At 47.0% G+C, this 19821-nt stretch overlaps 3 protein-coding genes across 6 annotated transcripts in view; 1 reads left to right on the forward strand and 2 right to left on the reverse strand.

Annotated features, from left to right (window-relative positions):
• JPH2 (junctophilin 2) overlaps positions 1-5509 on the reverse strand; it is a 31789-nt gene extending 26280 nt beyond the window's left edge. The window contains exon 1 of the mRNA XM_064730153.1: positions 4574-5509. Coding sequence (XP_064586223.1) covers positions 4574-4952 — 379 coding nt within the window. The 5' untranslated portion in view covers positions 4953-5509. The remainder of the gene's footprint in view (positions 1-4573) is intronic.
• Positions 5510-8538: 3029 nt separating this feature from the next.
• OSER1 (oxidative stress responsive serine rich 1) lies at positions 8539-14461 on the reverse strand. 4 transcript variants are annotated; one of them, XM_064729876.1, is made up of 4 exons: positions 14382-14461; positions 12005-12122; positions 10096-10209; positions 8539-9348 (listed from the first exon to the last, which is right to left on the reverse strand). In XM_064729876.1, exons 2-4 carry the CDS (start codon positions 12082-12084, stop codon positions 8661-8663), a joined length of 882 nt encoding a protein of 293 aa, XP_064585946.1. In that variant the 5' UTR covers positions 12085-12122; positions 14382-14461; the 3' UTR covers positions 8539-8660. The 4 variants fall into 4 exon arrangements, with proteins under 4 accessions (XP_064585946.1, XP_064585947.1, XP_064585948.1 ...); XM_064729877.1 differs by lacking the exon at positions 14382-14461 and adding an exon at positions 14218-14359; XM_064729878.1 differs by lacking the exon at positions 14382-14461 and adding an exon at positions 13857-14199.
• An 11-nt stretch (positions 14462-14472) lies between these two features.
• On the forward strand, positions 14473-19498 carry LOC135456169 (oxidative stress-responsive serine-rich protein 1-like). The gene is made up of 4 exons (XM_064729881.1): positions 14473-14543; positions 15390-15510; positions 17159-17269; positions 17883-19498. The coding sequence occupies exons 2-4, from the start codon at positions 15434-15436 to the stop codon at positions 18556-18558; spliced, it is 864 nt and encodes a 287-aa protein (XP_064585951.1). The 5' UTR covers positions 14473-14543; positions 15390-15433; the 3' UTR covers positions 18559-19498.
• The last annotated feature ends 323 nt before the right edge of the window (positions 19499-19821 follow it).

Consider the following 19821-nt stretch of genomic DNA (forward strand, 5'->3'; position numbering starts at 1 on the left):
CCTGCCTGGCCAGCACGGCCCAGGGCAGGCACCTCCCTGAACGTGGGCTCTGCAAAACCCCCTGCAGCAGGGCTGCACATCCCCAGGCCAGATCCAGCACAGCCCAGATCCAACACAGCCCAGGGCAGGCACCTCACTGAACGTGGGCTCTGCAAAACCCCCCTGCAGCAGGGCTGCACATCCCCAGGCCACCAAATCCAACACAGCCTAATGCAGGCACCTCACTGAACGTGGGCTCTGCAAAACCCCCTGCAGCAGGGCTGCACATCCCCAGGCCACCAGCACACCCCAGATCCAACACAGCCCAGGCAAGGGGGCACAGCAGCACAAAGAGCTGCCAGCCAGGCTGCCATGGGCTCACACGCATCTTAAGTTCTGTAAAAATAATTTAAAAGCACTGGATGTGGAACAAATAAATCTCTGTTTAGGATAGGGAGCCCACTTTTCTGCCTCCCGAGTGCTGGTGATTCATGAGGGTAGTGGGACAGACACCTCATATAATCAGGGTGTGATAAGTGGGGGACAGAGCCCCAATAATCCTTTGTTGGCTGCATTTTTATTTGTCCTAATATAAAAACCACTGTCTCCTCTGCAGCCCCCAGGAATACAATTCATCACCTCTGCACAGCAGGTGATACTGCCTGGGTAACTTCATAGGTTGGGAAGGACTAAATTGTGGCATCAATAGAGATTACATCCCTGCAGCCTTCACCCCTAAACACTCCCCAGGGGTGGGAGCAGCCCCTGCTTCACCCCAGCAGCAGGATGGGATGGTGCACAGCTGCTTCCAATGCAAAAGCTTCAGCTCCCAGCGCCCTCCAGCCCAGCAGCAGCATCCCATCCCCAGCAGTGACACACTTCCCCTTCCAGCCTGTCTCAAGGCTCCCATATAATTAGTGATGAATGTAAATAATACAAACAACCATGTAAATAATGCAAACAGCTCAAATCGCTTCCCTGCCCTACAGTCCCCTGCTGTCACCCAGATACTGCGATGACAGGCAGGGTGGAACTCGCTGTGAGTGGCCAGGGACACTTAAATGATGCACAGCACCATGTGCAGGACAGGCCAGCAAAAACAGAGTACTGCCTTGTGGTGCCAGCAGTAGTGTCTGATGGGTTCTGCTGGAGAAGAAAAGCAAAGAAAATCACATAGAGGGGTAAAAAATTTCCTATATTAATTAATATATATAATATACTATAATAATATATTAATATATAATATTAATAATAATAAATAATATATTTTATATAATTAATATATAAATCCTGTATTAATGAATATTACTATATTAACTCATGAATCACACTCGGCCGGGCAGGAGCTTTGCTACAGAGGCAGCAGACAAAAGCCAGCACCACGGTGGCTCTCCCAAGCCCCTTTCCTCCTTTCCCAGCCACAATCCCATGGATGCTCCTTCAGTCCTGGTCCAGGCCCCTTTCCACTGCACTTGCCCTGCCACAGGGAAGAGTTGTGCTGCTCCCTATCACCCATTTCATTTTATCTGCACTTCTGCATTTCTTTTCCCCTCTTCTGTGGTCTTGTGATCACTGACTGGTCTAATTGTTTCCTCGTGGTTAATTGACACCACTGTTTTCCTCAACACCCTAGAGAACAAATTGCAGTATCAAAAATAAGTTGGTTTTAGGCTGCACTGATTGCAAGTGATGTTTTTCCCTCTCCATACATATAAGCAGTTATTTGTACAGCAAAGACAGGCTTTGGGCTGGACTATGGGTATGCAGCATGATTCAGTGAGCAGTTTTTCTGCAGTAAGATTTGACTCAGGGGTTTGATTCACAGTCAAATACACAAAAGTATCCAAAAAATGAGGTCTTCCTTGCAGCATGGACAACTCACAGGGCAAAGCCAAATAACTACATGTTTACTCATAGCTTATGTTGCAGAACAATGAGTTCCTTCATGCTATGCCTTCCACAGCCCCACTCACTGCTTCAGCCAGAGCATTCTGCTCCTCTAAAGGGCTCTGAGCTCTCTCCTGGTGACAGCAGCACACAGAGCATATCCAGCTTGGACACACAGAGATATATCAGAATGTCACTGTGTCTGCACAGCCACACCAGGAGCTCTGAACCTCTTGGCTGATTTCAGTCTCTTTAAAGCCATCAGTCTCCCATAGCTTTCACAAAAATGGGCTTTTGGTAGTGGGGAGAAAAGCAAATAACTCACACAGTGCCTGGGTTAAACTGTACCATGACCCTGGTTCTTATTAGACACCAAAAATCTACATGGGATTTCAGAAAGCTTCACTCCAGATTTGGGCTTTTTTTTTAATCTTGGCCAGACACAAGATTCAAACACAGACAGCCCTATAAGTATATTTTAAGTGTCTTTTGAAATGTAAATTTTTATGTATGTCTATATATGTATGTATCTATAAAAAGTTAAAGTCTTAATAAACATCAGAATCAGCTACATTTCCCTGAAATCTGCAAACAGTCCAACCATGACCTAAAGTTTCTGACGACCTGGCAAGGGCTGCACATTCCCAGAGCCCTTTTCCTCGTGTGGCTGGCTTCCAAGGGGCTTGGGAATCATGTCCCCTACTCCAGGGACAGCAGATATCCAAAGCCTTTCCAGATGTTTATCTTGGCAACCTCAAATTCAAACATCAACAGGTCCCATTAGCAGCCTGGCCACATCTGGATCTTGCAGGTGGTTTCTGTGTGCAGGTGAGGAGACAAAACAGGAAAAGGTGGTGCAGGTCAGTGGGACCATTCCACCCCTGTCCTTCAGGTGTGGTGCTGGATGGTGATCCCTGACTGAAGTTTTATCCATGTTGCTGTGCCATCAGAGAAGCTGTTGTGTTGAATGAGCAGCTCAGATCAGCCAGGGTGTGATGACCCAGCACATGGAGCAGCACTGGGCACCCCAGCACAACCCTCGTGGGGCTGAGCTCAGTGCTTTGGCCGGGCACATCTCCATGGATCAGGGCTGAAGTGGCACCAGGGGCCAAGCAGCTGGCACGTTCTTGGGTGAGGGACAACACCCTGGGGAGCACTGTGCTGACAGAAGCAGGATATTCTATATCCCTGCAGGAGAGAGCACTGGTTCATCTCTCCCAGTCTTCTGTCCCATATCTAACCAAACCCCTGATAAGATGTCAAGTCTTATCCCTCAAAATTCTCCCCCAGAACATTAACTGGAATTCCAGTAGCCCTTCACCCTTAGAAGGATTTGCATTTTAGGAAGCAGCAAGGAAACAAATTCACAGGAGACCTTGACATCTCCAGAATGAAATTCCCAATGGCAGCTGCTGCTGACAGTTACCTGATTGCTGCTCTTTATTCATCAGAGCACACCTCCCATGTCACCTACTCCTCTTATGGCCTCACATGAAGGTTCTGTGCACACAATCTGCACCCATTAAACCATTCCATGGCCACAGGAGAGAATGGGGGAAAATTTTAAGGAGCTGGGGGGATGTGTCAGTTTGTGTCTGTACCTACAACATCCAAGGGCACAAGGAAAATGGGTTAACTTCAAGACTGTATTCTCAATCTTAAAGTTAGCCACAAACCCACACAACTCATTGAGAAATATTTATGAAAAACGTAGCCCTGAAAGCCAGTCTTGAATTAGTCAATTTTTCTAATATCTATAAATGTGATGCTTTTCATTCTGAGAATTCATATTAATTTTGCTTTATAAACAAACTCCAGTGCCTGTCTTAGATAAATATAGATGCAATTTTGATCCATATTTTGAAGGGTATTTCTTTCAAATCACCCTCTCTATTTAGCTATCCTAAATGTGGCAGCCCGGAACATTACAGTGCTGAAGAGCTACTAAATTACTTGCACAGAAATTCTTGCAATGTTTCTAACCCCAGAATTGCCACTAATGCAAGAACACAATTAGACTGAGCATTTACAGAGCACAACAAATATCTGACTACACAGTACAGTTGTATAGTAGTGGAGGTTGAAACCTTCCAAATAACCAAAGGGATTTTGGGGAATATGTGTGGCTACATATTCTAAACAGCTTAGACAGATTCAATCCAAACTCTTTGGCAAAGCAGATGTGCAGGCAGCCCATCAGAGGCATGCAGGCAGTGTTGATGCACAGGGAAGGCGTGCTGGGATGCTGTGGGTGGCTCATATCCGACAGGAGAACATTTACAACTCGCTGCTGTGCTGCACCAGCTGGGGATTTCTGGGCTGGTTCAGCCAGAAGCTGCAATAACCCTGTGGAACCGGGAGTCAAAGACTACACACAATCAAGTTGGTTGGTGTTAACTGCAGAAACAGACACTTAAGGGCAGCTTGGGGCAATGCTCCTTCTGCTCCTCCCTCATGTCCACTGAGAGTGAGCTGCGCGTTCTGTGCCCACTGGGAAAATCAGGGCACGCACACATGGATGAGACGGCATCAGCCCAAGCTCCCCTTTTGACTGAAGCACCCCAATGGCTCATTGTAGAACACTGTGCCTGTCTAGTGGGAACAGGACCAGGTCAGCCCTTCGGCAGAGCCAACATGCAGCCTCTGTTGTCCCAGTCTGGGTGTGACACTGTTCATCCCCCTCCCGTTCCCTCTGGAGCACCCTTACCTCCGTCAGCGTAGGTCTCGGTGCCGTAGCCATCCTGCAGGCCATTGTTCCATGTACCCTCGTACTTGGCTCCGCTGCTCATGCTCTGCCTGGCGCCGTACCGTCCCTTAAAGCCATGGGTCCACTCTCCTCTGTAAACCCACCGTCCTTTGGTCTCGATTCCCAGCCCGTGCCTCTTGCCTTGGGACCAGTAGCCTTCGTAGGTGTTGCCGCTGGGCCACGTGTAGATGCCCACCACCTCGAAGCCGTAGTTCCAGGAGCCCGAGTACTCGCCCTGGCCCTTGGGGCCGGTGCAGATGCCGTGCCCGTGGGCTTTGCCCCCCTCCCAGCCCCCGCAATAGGCGCCTCCATCATCGAAATCAAACCTGCCGCCGCTCATGGTGCCCTGCGGTGCCCCTCAGCCGGGCAGCGTTCCCAGGGGCAGCGCTCCGGGGCTCCCGCATCCCCGGAGGGAACGGGCTGGGCGCCGACAGCGGCCGCTCCTGCCTCTCCTGGCCCGGCCGAGGGGCTGGGGCACGGCAGGAGAGAGAAATTGGACGAGAGGGAGGGGAGAAGGGCGGGCCGAGCCCCAGTCCTCCCGGAGGGGCAGCGGCTCCGCGCCGGTACCTGCCCCGCGGGCACGGGCATGGGCCGCCCGGGGAGCCGCCCCGCCTAGAGGCAGGGATGGGGGTCCCGATCCCCGCGGCCGAGAAGGGATGGGGGTCCCGAGCCCGCCGCTCTCCCCCGCCCGGCCGCCGCCCGCCCCGTCCCGTCCCGCTCTCCTCCCCCGGCGGGAGAAAGGTCAGCGCTGCCCTAACAAGGCCATCGGATCCCAGGAGCTGCTCCCAAAAATAACCCCCCTGGAGCCCGGCCCCCGCCTCGGGGCCCTTTTATGAAGGAGGGGAGAGACACATCCCACCCCCCCGCCGTCCCCCGCCCCGGGCAGGGATCCAGGCGGAGAAGAGGCTGGGAAAGTAAATGTCTGCTTAAAATAGAGCCTGGGAAGGGGCCGCCGCTCCCCCGGGCCGGCAGCCGCGGTCCCGCTCCGCCGGAGCCCCGCGGGATGCGGGGACGGAGCGCCCGGGGCCGGGACACTCGCACCGGGTGTACCTGGGCAGAGGTGGAACAGAGAGCACAGCCGTCACCGAGTGCAGCCAACAGCTCGCTCAGCCCCTCTGCTACTCCCAAAGTGACCTTCCAGAGCTGCTTTAGGGCACTGAAAGACGTTCAGCAGTCATTTACCCCTCTCTCCCGAACAACAAAATCCCCAAATTTCCTTTGGTTAAACAGCCAGCAGCATAATTCAGTCTGTGTGTGGAAAAGATGGTAGCTGCAGACACAGGGAGTAGTGACAGGACACCTGGCGTGTAATAATGTCATCCAATACAGATGGCAGAGGACAAGAACTGAAAGACCAGCTAACAGGCTAATCCAAGCCCTCTCTTCTTCCAGCACACCCATCCCACTCCTAAAAAGACACTGTCCCAGAAAAACCTCAGAGAAATCACCATCCCTTACTGACCACCAAGCTGAGAAGCTGCAGGAGCTGTGGGGTGTTATCAGCCCTTTCAGGGGAGATCCCAAAATCCCACCAAAGCTGCCACAGACAGTGGGGGGTTCAGACTCAGTTTTTCCACTTTCAATCTCCACATTGGCATTTCTAGGAAGAAAAGGCACAGAGGAAGCACACAATATATAGCTGCAAGAGAAAGTGTGTATGGACAGCACATAAACACAGAACACCTGCAGGCACAGGTGAGAAGGACCAAGTTAGAAAGTTAATTACAAAGGGCTTCACTTTTATTCAGCCACAGGAAGGAATGAGCTCTTTGGTAACAGATTCCAACATGACTCAAAAGTGCCACTTGGCAGAACCAGCCCTCTAAAGTCTTCTTTAAAAAAAGGTCAGATTTTGAAATTGGCTCAAGTTAAATTTTTTTGTTGTTTTAAACTAAGTTTTTAGACTGCTTAGGCAAGTTTTCAAGGTTCTTGCTACATGATTAAAGGCCATAAATTCACATTTTCTCAAAGCAAAACCAGAAGGTTTTGCTTTATGGTTTCTGTGAAGACCAAAACATCTGAAAACAACTTGTGGTAACAGAAGAGAAAGCGTTAAGGCAGCGGTTGCAGCAACTCATGGGCTTCTATTCCACGGTGTTCCAGCACTCACAAGCCCAAAGATGTCGTAACTGTCCCAAGAGGATGCCAAGTTCAGGACTATGTAATTATTTACTTAGCAACTTTTCCTAATTGCACAGCACAGTTGTGAACTGATTGCACACTTTGTTTAAACATTAATAACTTATGCAGATTTTGGCATTTAAAGAGCTTTTGTTGACCACCAACACTCACACAAACTTCAGAAAGCACTGACAGTCTGTGTGCACAAAGGCACCACACAGAAATAAGAGGCACCAAGGAAATAAGAGCTGCTCTTATTTCTTCGTTTTGGCAGAAAAATTCCCATTTTCCCTGAAGACTGAGCCTGCTGCAGCAGCCAGCCCCAGCCTGGGGCTGACCTCTAGTGGCACTGCTCATCCCTTCTCAGTCAGCACCAGCTCACATTTTTCTACTATTTTTACATCTCCTGGATTTCAATCCACTTTAACACAGTACTGAGCAGTGGACAGTGCAATCCTAAACCCTGCAGCACAGGTCTGTGGTCACTAATGAAGGGCTAAAAGCAGTGCACTCTTGAAAGGCACTTTCAGCCCCACGATGGTGCTGTGGTTGGAATTTGCATTTGAGAGCAGTTAAGAATAATTATTTGAGAAATAAAGTCATTCTGCACTTTGTAGCCCAGTTTTGTAGACAACAGTCACCAAAAAATTGCCTTGACTTCAGAACACAGGTGGCAGAAATGCAGCTACTGCAGAGCACAGAAGGAGATGTGGGACACAGGTACATTCTGCATGGTGCAGGTGACACTTCAGAACTGGCAAAACAGGTAAACTTACATGGCCACTTGTTCTGAGACACCAGGTGCTGCCACAGAAACTGCAAAAAAACCCCAAGAGAAACACCAAATGATTTTGCAGGAAAATGTTTGTCTCCATTCCTTCTCCACATCTTACACCTCAGAAAGCTGAGGTACCACAAACAGTAAAGACAAACCAAACAATTTTTCTCACCCTCAACAAATTATATTATTTGATGGCATGCTCCTTTGCTGGACACTCATAAAAGAGACACTGTGCTGATGCACACTATGTATGGAGAGCTGCTTGCTTCTGAAGCAGTAAATTCCAGGAGAATGCAAAGCTGGACAGGGCAGCTAAAGTGATGATGGTTTAGCAGGACTGGAGAGGAGAGAGTGCTCAAGATGCCCCTAAAACTGACAACTGTTCACTCCAGTCAATGGGTTTTAATGCCTGAAGGAAGGGTAATATTGGGTCCTATAGAATACACTAAAAAAGAAGCTAAAAAAACCCTTAAGTGACAGACAATGTATGAATTAAGACCACTGACATGAGCAAATTCTGGTTTGCTCACCATAATAAATGCAGTGAGCAGAGCCCTTGCCCTCACTTTTCCTTTGGTTAACCACAGCAGCAACTTCCCTGAAGAATGCAGGATGTTTTTCTTGCACACAAATCTCTAAGGCCTGTTGGAAATGCAGTGAAAGGTTTGCTTTCCACTTTTTCAGTAACCTAGGGGAGGGTATGAGATGGTCACACTCCTTATCAAATAAAATCAGAGGCACAAGCATCCAAAACCACAAGCCTGAGTCTTACAACCTGAGGTCAAAGTGATTTCAAAGGAGCTCAATGACACCAGGTGCCTCACAAGAAGAGCTCTAATCACCAAGCAATCTAGGGACTCCTCTCCAACAAAGAAAAAGAGGATTCTGGAAACAAAGCAGAATTAAGTGTTGGGTCTCTTAAGTATGGGTAGGTATGCTCTAACTTCATTTACCACATTATCTATTCCAAGCTTAAATTATAAGGCTGAAACTAAACTGTCCAGCTTAAATAATCAACATCAGCTGAGATGCAAAGAAGTGTTTTTATTGCAAGCACAGTGAGCAGGGAGTGGGTTGCATATTCACATGATGTGCCTGAGGGCAGATTTGAACCAGCCACCCTTCTGATTTTAGTGCTCCTTGCTGTCAGGTGTACATCATTTCTGCCATGTGAGACATTTTCTTTGGAATATACAAGTAATACTCCATGTACCCCGAAAGATCTTCAATTGTCACATCATCCACAAAGGCCCTGGCTTGCTCAGAGCAAGAGCGTGGAGAACTTGAGGGAGTTCTTGCTGGCAAAGGCTGGGAGTGATCCTCACACACTGTTCTATCAGGTGCCAGAGGGAGGGTGTTCTGCAAGCCAGAGAATTTGTACACTTCCATATCTTGCCACAGTTTGCACTGACAGGCTTTATCTGCACATGCACACAGCTCACTCGTGTTCAGCTTGCACATAGACTGGAAGTCAGAAAGCTCTGTAGTCTTTAGGCTTGTTTTGGATGCTGGAGAAGCTGCAGCTGGAGAGTTCTCCTGTGTGTTCTCTGATATCAACTGTGCAGCAGAAACTCCCAAAGGCTCCTCAGCTCCCTTGTGGCCAACGTCCGGAGTGACGCTGCAGTGTTCATGTGCACAGGCTTCCTTTGGGACTGGCACCCCAAACCCACTGCTGTCCTCCTGGCCATCAGCCTGGCTCTTCTGCACCAGCTGGCTGCATGTGGAATGGGATTTTGTGCTGCAATGGATAAACTTGGGAGGGTGAAGAATTGGAGACTTGGAACGCCGGCGGCGCTGGGTTCTCACAACTCCTCTCGAGGGCTTCTTCACAGACCTGCCAGGGAAAGGCACAAAGGGAATGAAGATTCACCAAAATAATTACTGTTGGGTTATAAGTAACACTGGGCAAAATTTCTCCTGCATTTATATTGCATGCACAAGCTTTAGGTTTGGAGTGTTTGCTCAGGATAGTCTGCTGTCTTGAAATTTGACTCAGTTCTAGACAAGCAGTTGAATGCAATATAAAAGAATACCATGGAAATGCATCTCAGAGAATGGGCTTTAAAGGCCAGAAAATGTGTAAAGCATGTGAGACATGACAAAAGAATCACTAAAAGAAGGACAAAGCACAAGAAAAAAGCACGAAACTAATGAATCAAGGGCAAAGGATGGTTTTGTTTCAGATGAGCATGAAGCTCTGCAGAGATACTCTAGAAACCAATTCTTTATTTTAATCTAGTTCCAAAGACACAATGACAGCTTCTGCAGTGTCAAACAATGATTAAAAGAGATGCATTCATGATTGTCTGATTCAAAACCAGCAGCTCACATTTGCATTGAGAAATGTCTACAACGTTTAGCCACCTACAGGTGACCAGCATTTCCTTTCACTTCACATAACTGTGAAGAACAGCAATCATATATGAAGACAAAAAGCTGCTGTGAGTATTTTATAAAGTTCTCTGGTAAAGACAACTCAGGTCTCTTGTTTAGAGGGGCACCAACTAGAAACTGTCTACTTAATATTCCTTTCCAATGCAGTATCATTGGAAATAGTCTGATAATGCCAAGCTTCTCTTACCCATGCCAGGTTTCCTTAGAAGCACACACATTCTTAGGTTTGGTTTCATCTGCCACTGTTCTAACTATTGCTCTGGGACTTGTCCCATCACCCACAGAGAGAGAAGTGGCACATCTGTGAGAGACAGAACGAAGAGTTAACAGCCTACACTGGTTAGCGTTATGAATATGAAAATAAACCCTTGTTCATCTTCTTTCCCAGAAAATACTGCTCCAAATCATCTAGAATACATCTCCAAAGACCTGCCCACAAAGACCCAAATCAGAAGGATGAGTGTTGACATGCTCCCATCTCCAAGGTTTGTGTAACAGACCCTCTGACCAAGAGATGCCGTTCACCACTGCAGAGCCAGCCCCACACACTGTGTGTCAGTGACAAACACACACAATGGCCAAATTTCAGCTTCCCAGGAGAGGGGAAGGCAGAAACACCAGCACTGAAGAAACACGTCTCTTTTTCCACAGACAAATAAGCCATTCTTTCCTAAAAATAAATGTTCTTTGGACATAAATAGACTTTGTTTAGCTGAAGAACACTTAAGCCTCTGTCTAACATAGCCTGTCAACATAAGCTACAACTCTTCATACTCCTGCAAGTTGAATCATTTGAGCCACAGAGTTGTGTCAGACCTTCAGCTTCTATTCAAGGCAGGGGCCTTAGTAGATGTACTAAATTTTCTGGTGATATGAATTCATTCCACACTCCCATTTTGAAGAGCTCACAATAATCCCAGAATAATTCTTTCAAGTTGTGATTTCACATATTACACTGGACGGCCCAAGAAAATTATTTTCCAAATCCTATGCTAAATCAGTTTGTAAACAGGACAGATTCCCTGAAAAGTGAAAATGGGTCCCCACACACTGGTCTAGGATGGGGTTAAGAGAATCCAAACTATTAATCAAACTAATTTCCATTTAAAGGACAATGAATACAGAACACAAGATCAAAAGGCACCAGTAAAAACTCCAAAGTAATCAAATATGCCCAGCTGGAGGATGGTACTAGAGATATTGAAGAAATGAGAGGTAACTCATTACTAATGAGTTTAATTACTTAAAAGATAACTTTAGAAGCCCATCTACTCACAATCTCAGCTCTGTGCTAATTCCAGTTACCATGTTGATGCTGCCTTACCTGCCCTTCCTTTCAGTGACAGCCTAATTGCATCACTGACAACAGCTTATGAGATCCCAGATTCTACAGGTAATATGCAATGGTGCACATTTGTCAGCAGAAAAAAAAAACATTAGATGGAAGTCTTCCTTTATTTAATTTCAGGTAAAAATTATCATTCCAAACAGAAGACACGTGGTGCTTGTGTTCTGCACCTGGGACAGTGAAGGTAAGTGCCATGTGTCAGATCTCCACAAACCAAGACAACACAAAAAGCATTCTTTCCCATTTAGTGATTCTGGTTATTAATAGAAATTTTGTGACAGCAATGAAAATAGTTTGTGTGGGAATCATGCACTGAATCTAACGCTCTCCCTTACTGACATGGAAAGAAAGTTTCTCTCCTGGGAAAAGATGTGATTTTATTCTCATGACAGGCCTTCAGAACCATGGTAATATCCTAACTTCAACAGCAGAGTTCTAGTCCTATGGACTGGTAACCTTTGGCAGCCAGATTCATGCCAAAATTCATTTCAAGCACATTGCGAGCTGATCCTGATTGTGAGTTTTCTTTCAAACCTGCTGCAAGCTGACAGCAATCAAACAATTTACAATTCCTTAAGAAGTGCAGTCTGCAGGTAGTGAATTTATTTCAGTCTGTTTAACTACAATGAAAGCTTTCTGTGCCTAACCTTTTGCAATTACCTCATTCCCTCAAATTTCACAGCAAGGGTGTTCCCTTTGAGTCCATTTGTAAGATGTTATGTCTGTCCCTTCCTGTGTTGTTACTCACCCAGCTGTGTCAACCCTCAGCTTTTTGAATGCTGTCTGCAGGCTTTCCTCTTCTCCATCCTTAGCTTCTGATTTCATCATTGGGGATGGCCAGGAGGTGATGGAATTACCATGTACTGCTACAATCAGAAAAAAGACACATGAAAATAAGGGCCAAATCCTTGTTAAAAACATTAGTTGCCCAGCAGCACCATAATATGTGAAAATAAACTCAAAATAGCACACTGAGCACACAAAGCTGAGGTCATTCTAGTAGAACATTTCTGAAAGCTGACTCAGAACAAGCTTTATGGTACCCAAGAATGAAATGAACGGGCTCTTGTACAACTGCAGGTGAATTAACAATTCAAAGTCAAATTTAGTGCCAACAGCATCTTGCACATATATTACAGCCCAGCCAGACTATTCCATTTGTCTTACAGTGCTACCAAAATAACTGTAGAAGAGGTGAAAGTGAGAAGGAACAACATTATTAGAAACAATCAACCTTCTACAACTCTTCTTCCCAAATTTGGGACTCAGTGTTACATATACACTTTTAAAAAACCCAAATCAAGAGATTTTTTTTTAAAAAACAAGATAAGTTTTAAGCCAAACAAAACTTTTTGACCTTATGCCTAGATCCCAGCAACAGTTACACAGCCCTATCAGAACATGGTATTATGGTTACAAATAATTGTTAAAATTTACTGGTATCAGCTTGTGAACAAGTACAAATGCAAACAAATACAAAAAGCAATTTGAAAGCCTTGTTTTAAATAAATACATTTAAAAAAGGCTGGTTTTGTTTTTTTTTTTAATCCAACCTGGCCATCATTTAATTTAGCTACAAAGGACCTCAAATCTTTTTAAATTTGATGCTCTTTGGGTTTGCTGGAGGTCAGGCCCCGTGGTGTACCCCAGGGTCAGGACTGTCCAGTCTTGTTTAATATCTTCATTAATGACCTGGGTGATGTGGCAGGGTCCCCTCACCACGTCTGCTGATGCCACCAAACTGGGGATGAACGGCTGAAACACCAGTGGGACCTCAACAGGAACCTCATGAACTTCAGCACAAGGTTTTTTTGTAGCAAGGAAAAGAACTCTCTCTTCACTGAGATCTTTTCTGTTAGAAGCTCTGCAGCTCAGTTACTCATGCAGAGGGATGGGGAGATCTCTGCTCCCTCTCACTGCAGTTGGAGGGGCAGCTCTCCCTCCCTCCCTCGCCACTGCTGCTCTGGCTGCTCACTGTGCTGTGATTCCACCTGGATTGCACACAGCTATTATGACACACTCACACACACGAGGATAATGCAGCACAACAATTTCAAGGCACATGGTGTCCAATGAGTCAGACAGGGAGTAAACAGGAGAGGAAGAAGCTTAAACACCGACAACATGACGCTCATCTGAGCAAGTTACTATTTCATATTTTCTCTTAGCCAAATATTACTGCTATGGTGAAACAGATGGTCTGCACTTCACTTTTATTCCTTGGCCCCCAAGTCATCCTAAGATGATTCTTTGAAATTAAAAAAAAAAAACAGGCTACATAAGTTTGGTGGTTTTTAACAGCAAACTCCTGTATTACATAGCCTTAGCAGAAAGACGAGAGTTTTAAAATCACTGTACATTACTCATAATAGAGTACCAGTTTTTAGACTATTTTATCGTGCTGCCCTTCATCACCAACACGGCAAACCCTCAAAACAATGCGGAATTTATTTAAATAGAAGTCTCACTGAAAGATAACAATGTATAAGCTTAAGTATTTCAAATGCACCAGCCAACGAGCACACACATACACAAAAAAAATCAATTACTGTGAAAACCAGTCAAAAGTTTACTGTATCAAAAACCACACTGAAACTTACTGTTTTTACCTCCCAGGCAAACACGCACCGTTCCTTTTCCATTTTATTTTCGGATGTTTCCCAGTACCACCGCACCACCAGCCCACCGAGCGCAGTGACAAAGCTCGGGCACCTCCATCCCCGCGGGTACCCACGGGCACGGGAAGGGCCGGTCACACCCCGGGCCGCGGGACAGCAACTCGTGGATGTTTAATTTTATTTTCTGTTTTTTCATTGTGTATTTTGAACCGCCCGGAGCTCCCTGCCCAGCCCTTCCCGCCCGCACTCCGGGCAGCCCCAGCAGCTCCCGCCGCTACCCCCGGGCCGTGACTCAGCACCGCCCTGCGCCCGCCGGGGCTGCCCCGGCGCCCTCCGCCCTCACCAGGGGACCGGCGGCGGCGGGAACCGCGCGGGAAGGTCCCGCCGCGGGGACCGGACGGCGCTCACCGGTCTCGGGGGGAGCAAGGGGGACCGGCGCAGGGGAGCGGGATGAGGAGCGGAGGGGATGAGGAGGAGGATGGAGGCAGGGACGGGAGCGGCACTCACCGCACTCCGCGGGCCGGACCCGCCGCCTCCCGCCGCCCCCCGGAACCGCCGCCGCTCGCGCACGCGCACCCGGCGGGGCGGGCGGGCCCGGGCGCGCCCCCGCGGGCGGTGACGTCACGTCCTGTTGTGCTGCGCGCCGCGGGCAGGCGGCGGTGGGTGAGGGTGAGTGGCGGCCCCGGGCCCGGCACCCCGGGAGCGGAGCGGAGCGGAGCGGAACCGAGGGGCTGCCGCGGGCCTTCCGGCGGGGCGGAGAGGGCAGGCCCCGGGGCAGGGGGCGGAGCGGGGCCGGTGCTGGGCGGCTGGGGAGGCTCCGGCGGGCACGGGCAGCGCGGGCCTGGCTCGGGCCTGGCGCCCGTCCCGGCCCCGCGCCCGGGCCAGCGGGGCTGTCACACCGGGCAGTGCCCGCCGGCCCCGCGCTGCTGGCCGTGAGGAAAGGCTCGGGAGGGATCTCAGCTGGGTGTGAGATGCCTGAAGGGTGGGCACGGAGGGGACAGCCAGGCTTTGCTCGGTGTGCCTGCGGACCCGACCGGGCACCATGGGCACACACTGAAACGCTGTCTGAGCCAAAGGGAACGCTTTGCTCTGAGGAGGCTGAGCACACGCTGTCCAGGGAGGCTCTGGAGTCTTCCTCCTTGGGGTTATTCAGAGGCTACCTGGACATGGTCCTGGGAAACCAGCGTGGGGTTTCTCTTGCATGAGCAAGAGAATGGGACTTCCAGGGATCCCTGCCCACCTAAACCATCCTGTGACTCCTGAAACCTTTCTGAAGCTTTGCTGCAGGTGCCATGCTCACAGCTCAGAGTTACACAGGTTGCCAGGATCTGTATTCACCCATTGATAAAAAGACACTTTGATATTTTTGACATAGGGTTCACAGTGAAAAGCCCAGGGTGGGTCTGGTCAGTAGCACTGCCCACAGAAGAATGGGCACCCGTTACAGTGACAGTCAGTTTTGTACAGAGTATCTGTGTTCAAACCTTTTATCGAATCCCAATGTCTGTGTTTCAGTTTATTCTATATGGCACGGTTGGTTGCCCACTGAGAGCACATCAATGGACTTGGAAGCTAAAGATGAAGAGGAGGAGAGTCTACAAACAGCATTCAAAAAGCTGAGAGTGGATGCAGCAGGGTAAGTGAGCAACAAAAAAGGCAATGTAATTTGTCAGGTTTTTATTACATATTTGTATTTTTTTTCTATTATTTTACATTTCAAAAAAGAAAAAGTTATTTTGGTGAAAGGTTCTTTGCTCTCTTTGAACTGCATCCCTTCAGATGAATAGTCATTATAACTGTCTAATATACAAAGGAGTACTTTATTACAGAGTAATTTTGACTAATATCCAACTGAAATCACACAGTGACTGCATGGAAGCATGAAAAGACTCACCAAAAGCAGTGAACCCACTTTTAACTGTCGTAGCTGTGGTCACCTGGTGTGACACAGAATTTGTTTGTCTGTCCCTGTAAACACTGGTGTCTGCAGCCACATTATAAACCTTTAGTTAGTGCAGAGGATTTTGCTTGGAAGATGTCTGGAAAGCAGAACCAACACCTCAGAGTGTGCTGGGGAGCCCAGTGTCACTGGGAAGGGCCAGGCCAAATATGAGCTCTGAGCATTTCTGATTTCAGGGGCATTTTGTGGAGTCTGCAAACATTTTTACTATAAAAATTTACTCAGTAAGATACTGGGTGTGCTGGTAATATGTAGTGTAAGAGCTGATAAAATTATGCAGTCTAACACTAAGACTGTTCACTTGAAGTCTTTTGGGAATTTACAAACACAGGAGGAAGTTTTGTGTTGACAGTGTTACCTTGTGAATTCATCCCCACAGCCATCAGCACTATGAATTCAGGATTTCCTCTGCATGTGGGAATATATTTTGCTTTGCTACTCTCTCCCTCTTCTTTGGGATGTCTTCTGAGCAATGTGGAAAAAAATAGCTGTTCTCTATCAAGGAACTGTGGTTATTAATCATAACACTTTTGATGTAGTACCTCTGGCAGACTGTGTGGGCTTCTGGTTGATTCCTGATGATATCTTAGGCATAAAAAGATCTTGTTTTGCAGGCATGTGTTGTGAACAGCTCAAATCTTGTGACTAATCTGTTAAGATCAACTTTGGGCAGAGTATTTGGGCTCTTTGCTGAATTTCAGCCTCGTTTCTTACAATTTCCTGTGTTCACATCACACGTGCAGCCATTATAACTATAAATACAAATTCATTTGTATTTATAGTTTGAGGCATTTATGCTGAGGCATTTATGTTTGTCATCTAGACCTCTAGGGTCAGATGCTTTTGTCATTCCATGCTTATCTCAAAAATTTAATGAGAACTAAATAAATCAGCAATCTGTCCTTGCCTGTTGTACCTCCTCCACTTCTCCACTGACTCCCCCTCAGCCTGCTGCTCCAGGTGCCTGGCTTAGCTTTCAGAGGAGTAAGAGACTGTCTTTAATGACTATTGTCTGACAGGAACGTTTGGAACCTGAGTTTACATTCCTTTAATGTGTCATTTTAGTACAAATAGGGCATGACATCAACCTCTGGGCATTTTGGCTGCCTTTCATTTCATCTCACCTATCTTTAGGCACTCGACCAGGCCAGTATAGTAAGAGGGGTTGTATAAATCTCTCTAAGGCTCTGTTTCTACCCACTGACTACAGAGGGAGCAGATTTGATGGGCTTAGCTGAGCGTCCAGAGCACAGGGGCTGGCTGTGGGCCTCTGGAGCTGTGTGTTCAGGCATTTGTGTGATGTGGCATTTCCCTTTTCACCCAGATGTATCGCAGCTCTGTCCGTGGGCGACGGGACCATTCTCAGAACTGTGACAAGAGCAGCCATGGATGGAGCCAAGCAGCAGCCTGTCAGCTCCAAGGAAGCATGGCATGGGTAAAACATGACACATTGAACAGTTACAGGCTGCTTTCACTGCCACTTGTTGTTAATTAGTTGCTTCAAGATATCTTTCCTTTCTATCACAAAATGTTTCCATAACTGATATGTTGTTCTTTGATCTCATCAAAGTCTTTAAAAACAATATTGCTTCTTCTCTTAGAGAGGTTCCCAAAACTTTCTTTGCTGTTGATATCATCAGTAATACTTCTCTTCAAGTCTTAAACCTTTGCAACCCCCTGTCACCTCACTCTTGGGTTCTTTTGTTGCTTTTGAAGTACCTGGATATTCAGTGTGACTCTGCCAGCAGCTCCAGCTGACCCAGGTTCTGCACTACAGTTGAATTTGGGATGACAGAGTATCATCTGCTTAAGGCAGAAGACTTGGGGTGAAGCACCTTGAGTAAGGGTTCCTTGTGTGTATCTTCCCTTTGGGGGAACCCGAATTTCTTCCGAGTCCTCCACAGTTTGTGTCAGAGATTGTAAGTGTCCAATCATCTGGTACTTCTGAGCAGAAAAATAACCTTGTAAAATGTTTTTAATGACATTTTCGAGCTTACTGGGCTGTAGATTGTGGAGTTACCCACTTGCTGCCCTGTTGAACCCTGCAGGTGTGTGAGAAAGCCCTCCCGAGGATCGGCCAGGCTCCCGCGGCGCCGGCGCTCCAAGTCTCCGGTCCTGCACCCTCCCAAGTTCACCTATTGCAACATGAAAGCCAACAGCCAGCTGAAACACAAAGCCCAGGCAGACACCTCGAAGGGTGTCATCAGCTCCGATGTTTTTGCCCCAGCAGAACATGGTACGAAGGACGGGCAGGATTCTCACCTCGAGGCCAGTAACGACAGAACTGAACCGTTGGAAGCTTTCACCGCCGAAGAGCCTTTGCAGCTGCTGGGGGAGAATTGCCCTGCTCTCTCCTCATCCTTTGAGAACAGCTTGCAAACCTCAGATTTCCAGTCCTTATCCATGCTCAGCAAGGGCAGGCAGTGCCCCTGCAGGGACAGGAAGTGCCAGTGCCAGCAGTGGCGCGCCATGGAGGTGTACTCCTTCTCGGGGCTGCGCAGCGTCCTGTCCGAGTGCGAGAAGGCTGTCCTGGGAGTCCATGCCCACTCCCTCCAGAACAGATCTCCCTCTGCGACAGCCTCAGCAAGCTCTCCCAGGTCTTGTTCTGAGCAAGCTCGAGCCTTTGTGGATGATGTGACTATTGAAGATCTTTCGGGATACATGGAGTACTACTTATATATTCCCAAGAAAATGTCTCACATGGCAGAGATGATGTATACTTGACTGTAAGCAATAGAAAATCCTGAAGCAGAGTTGGATACAATGGTTGGGCTAATTGCCTTGTCAGTGCCATGTTTTCACTGTTGTGTGTTTGATTAAATGTTTCTTTGCCTCATACAGTTTAGTTTTCTAATAAAATGAAAAATTAAATATAGTTTCTGAGCTTAGTTCTAAAAAGAATGCACTAAAGTCTCTGAATACCTTAACAAAAGCACTCTAGATCAAATGAGCTCTGTTTGGTTTTTGGTTTGTGCTGTGGATATTGAAGCTCTGTATGCTGTTTTCACTATGTTTTGGAAAAAAACCAAACAAAACCAAAAAAACTTCTATTTTTTTTCTGATATTTTGATGTGTTTGGAATGTTCATTCTTAATGTATCTCCATGCTTAGAGAAAAGTTTCACAGCTACAGCTCCATCTTTTTTATCCTGCTCTAGAGAGAAGGATGAGAAGGCATTCAGCATTTTGGATAGGATGAATCTCCTTTCCTTGAACACTGGCTGGCTCCGTTTTTAGTTGGATCAAGTTGTGAATGCTTCTTCCTTACAATTTTTTTGGGAGGTCCAGAGCGTGTGTACTTGGACCCTTAATCGAACTCGCTCACTCTTAAGCAGTTCTATTTTTCTGCAGATAAGTGAAGCTCTTAGAAGTAAAAATATATTTTGTTATTTGTGCTTTACAGATGGAATAATTTAGGGGGGAGTGGAGCATGCTACCAGTTTTTTGAGCTGTGCAGTCTCAGAAGTGGAGAGGGTGGAACCATCTATACAGGATGTTTCTGAGCACATCTGATACACAGTGGTGTGGAAAGGGGGTGAGCAAGATGTGTGTATCATCCTGGCTTTGTGCTGTAGAGCTATGACATTCCTGCTGGTTGAAAATAACTGCAATAAAAAATTCTGTTGCCGAGACTTGCATTAATAAATGTTTGTCAAACCCAGCAACTTAAAGTCTGACTAATTTGGCACATATTCCTCTTCCCTCAATACCTTTTTAGTTAAAAAAAAACTTAACAAAACTCTGGTTTCAGTGTCAGCTGTACCTGCTCAGCAACCATGTCTGAGTAAAGTACTGTAATTTTTACTTACATGCTGAAAAATGAGTGGTCAGCAAGCCAAGGAGTCACAAGCAGTTGTGTAAAAATAGATGAAGAGCAGATGTGGACAGTTGGCCTTGTATTCTGTGCTGGAGAAGGCTCAGACATTCCAGATGATAATCACTGTAGATTTTCTTCTCACCATCCCAAAAATTTACAAGTCCAGGAAGC

Source organism: Zonotrichia leucophrys, chromosome 20 (assembly GCF_028769735.1).
Source record: "Zonotrichia leucophrys gambelii isolate GWCS_2022_RI chromosome 20, RI_Zleu_2.0, whole genome shotgun sequence".
Classification (NCBI taxonomy): Eukaryota; Metazoa; Chordata; class Aves; order Passeriformes; family Passerellidae; genus Zonotrichia; species Zonotrichia leucophrys.